The sequence below is a fragment of the Nelumbo lutea genome, chromosome 1 (genome assembly GCF_056320005.1).
Source record: "Nelumbo lutea isolate HS-2025 chromosome 1, American lotus-T2T, whole genome shotgun sequence".
Taxonomy (NCBI): Eukaryota; Viridiplantae; Streptophyta; class Magnoliopsida; order Proteales; family Nelumbonaceae; genus Nelumbo; species Nelumbo lutea.
The window spans coordinates 108,552,732-108,556,185 of record NC_142684.1 but is presented as its reverse complement, the minus strand read 5'-3'; the positions used below and the strand labels follow the sequence as shown (position 1 = coordinate 108,556,185).

The 3,454-nt window shown below is 43.4% G+C and overlaps 1 protein-coding gene across 1 annotated transcript; it reads right to left on the bottom strand.

The window, feature by feature from the left end:
* Positions 1–422: 422 nt before the first annotated feature.
* LOC148876696 (VQ motif-containing protein) lies at positions 423–2,044 on the bottom strand. Its single transcript, XM_088971229.1, has one exon. It carries the CDS (start codon positions 1,753–1,755, stop codon positions 763–765), a length of 993 nt encoding a protein of 330 aa, XP_088827355.1. The 5' UTR covers positions 1,756–2,044; the 3' UTR covers positions 423–762.
* Positions 2,045–3,454: the final 1,410 nt, after the last annotated feature.

The following is a 3,454-nucleotide window of genomic DNA, read 5'->3' as shown; positions in this document are numbered from 1 at the left end:
TCAGGTCCTAGACCAGCAGAAGCTATATTTATTAGTTATGATGACAATCAATCAGAGATTCAACCACATAAAATCTGTGGTTGGAACCTAATTGAACACTAGTCATTAAAGAGCACCAAAGGGAAAATCTGCTTCTCATGATGATGCAGGACCAGGATTTTTGTGTAAATTAGTAGCAAATTAAGCAAATACTAAACAAACTTTCTTCTATCACATCAGAATAAATCAACCCAGTTTTGCAGCATAATCCTGTTCATTCAAGAAGCTGTTCTATCCATGAAGCTTGAACAAGCCTTGTTTCAGTGCCTATAATCTGTCAAACTTGAAGCAAAATCATCACTCGAGAGAAATAAGAATCCATATACGCCATCTTTCTAAATGTGTCTAACCAGGATCGTTTAGTCAGAAATGTTGAAAAGGTATTCCAAGCAAATGATGAATTCATAAACCAAACACATTGAATACGATTACAAGAATAAATCTAGGGTTAACCTTCTCTCCACCATGTCCAGTAAGAAGAATAAATCTAGGGTTTTTATGTGTTTTAACATTCATTTACAGAACAAATCCATTTTAACCAGTGTTAGATCTCCTTCCCCCCAACAACCGGCAATTTGAATAACCACTTCTCGATGTACAGAAATAACAAAGACACAGACATGGTACAAATTAAACACAAAAAAAAAAAAAACAAAGGAAAAGAAAGATGAATACAGACAAAGAAGGCTCACCTTCTTCGCCAGAAACTATGAATTTGAACCTCTAAAAATCTCTCCACTTAGGACTCGGCACCGGCAACCTTGGCGATGGAGGGAACTGAGGAAACCCTAACTGACCCGCCGTAGGCGAAAATAAAAAAGTTGGCGAAAGTAAAGGGTATGGAGACCGCGGTGACGGAAGTCTTCCAAAAGGCAAAGGTGACAAAGGCATCAGAAACTGCGAAGGAGTCATTGCCGAGGTCGGTGACTGAAGGAGAACCTGTTGTTGCTGCGGCAGTGGCGGAGGCAGGGGGAGCTGCGGTTGTTGTAGCTGCAATGGGCTAGGGTTATTCCAGCGGGGTGAGACAAGCGGCGCCAAAGGGGATAACCCGGAAAATCGCTTTGATTCAGGATCTGTAGCCGATATCGAGCTCTGGAGGTACCTCATGTAAGCAGAGATGGGTGATTCTGCTGCTGCATGGACAGCCGGGAAAGGTGGAAGCGGTGATAGAGGCGATGGTGGCTGCCCATCGTTGGTGGCGATAAAGTTACCGACGTTGTTGAAATTGCCGCTGTTGATGATGGAGTTGGGGTTTATGGAGGGCAAGGAAGCCGAAGTGGCGGCCATAGGAGCAACGGTGTTGTTTAGCGGAAGGGGAGGCCTGGGGCTAACATGCTCAAGCGGGGGAGGGCGTATACGCTGGAGACGGGAGCTTGGGGGTTTGGGCGGGTGGATGGGTGGAGGGGTAGAGAAGCGGTCATGAGCCGGAGAGCCTGTGAGCTTCTGAACTACATCCCTGAAATCGCTTTTGTTGATATTATAAACCGGAGGCTGATTTTGCTGTTGTTGTTGTTGCTGTTGATGTTGTTGCTGCTGGTGCTGGTGATGATGGTGGGGAAGATGATGATCAAGAGGAGGATTTCTTCTGATGAGAGGTTTTGGTGGATCTTTTGATATCTTGTGAGAGATTTTATTGAGATGCTTGAGGTAATGATCTCTGTTATTGTTGCTGCTATTACTGCTAGAGCTTACAAATGATTGGCAGCTTTTTTCCATTATAGCTCCTCCTCTATCTTCTCTCTCCCTCTGGATCTTTTCGATCTTCTCTGCTTGATCTTGTGATGTATCTCTGTTTTTTTTTCTCTCTTTCTTTTTTTCTAATTAAAACAAATGGAAGAAGAATTGATTATGTAGACCTCACCATTGATGTTGTTCTTTTACAGTGTTTTAATGCTTTATTAAGTTATATAAAAGGTGAAAAAGCAAAAGAATGAATCTGGCTGCTTCTTCTCTCTCTGGTTTTTATTTTTTATTTTTTACAGGATTTATTATTAAAAAGACAATAGCAGTAGAGGACAATAGGACACATGACCCGTAAAAGAAGGCATATCGCTCACTAGTCAAAGGAATGCGTTTGAAATACGTCGGCTACTACGAAGATAAAACTAATGTGTAGAGAGGAACATGGAGATCAATGTAGTTCCTCGTATTAGATTCATTGGATCAACGGAGGACTCCCTTTTTATAATTCAGATCTAGATTAACTAGGTGGGGCCCAGTACCCCAGCATAGTAGTAAAAATTCGGTGTCAGTCTGCCTTTACTGTGACGGAAGAGAAGTGGATACTTTGGCTACAGTCCGTCGCCATGACCGGTCTTACTGTAACTTTTAATACTTGATTTGATTGAGTGATGGAGCTCACGCTAGCAAGTAGCAACCGCACAATGATTCTAGTTTGGGTTTATGATGAGAGGATGGAGTTGGAGGAGGGAGAATTGGGATCACCTTCCAACACTCTACGAATTTACGTCCCCACTGCACGTCTCGTCATAAAACCGGGTCCATCAATCATCACAAAAATGGGACCCATGTATGAAATCTGCGGTGCCGGATGTTGTTAGTAGAGTGTTGGAAGGTATCTTATTGGCAGCTGATTCAGATTCGGAGAGGGAGGGTATCATCGTCTTCTTCGTCTGTCGTCTGCCTTGGTAGTTGTAGGCCGTAAGGCCCGTAACCACACAGAAAGGTATCGATTACGGACTGCGACGATGCTGTGGCTGCTCCTGTGCAGACTGCTGAGGGCTGAGCTGAGAGTCATTGATTTGAGCATTTGATGATGTGGATAGTGGAGAAAAAACATGGGGGGTCCACTTGATGGCAGGTGACGTGCTGGTATGGGCCTCTGCCTCCGGCTCTAGGGCTCATTTGTTGTTGTTGTACAACTCGCTGTAGAAGCAATTATTAGGATTACTAATTAATGGTCTGCTTAATCCGATAAGGTTGGTGGGGGATCCGAAATTCAAATGGGCGGTAAGTTGGATCGATCTGTATCAAAGAATCCGGGGTAGTTAATCTGATAAGGTTGTTTCGATGCTTAAGTAAGTATTTATGTTGTGAGTGCGAGCTGAATGGTTGAGAGCTTGAATGATAGTAAATAGAATAATTACGCGTACATTTGCCTTGAAATTTCAAGTCTTTATATACTGTAATAGTCGTGGGTCTTATGGAAGAGCTCCAGGTTCTCTGGGCTATGGAGATAAGATTGGTTCCATTTTTTAAAGAGAGTAGTACGTTGATAAGGTTTAACGTCTACCTCCGATTCAAGCGGAACCATGATGAGTTCTTATCGTGATCTTGGGAAATTCGGGATCCATTGGCTCATCGTGACCTCAAGAGATTCGGGATCTATTGGGGTTATGCGGCGCTTCGGCTCATTAGCTCCGAGTTGGAACTTCGGTTCTTTAGTCCCGAACTG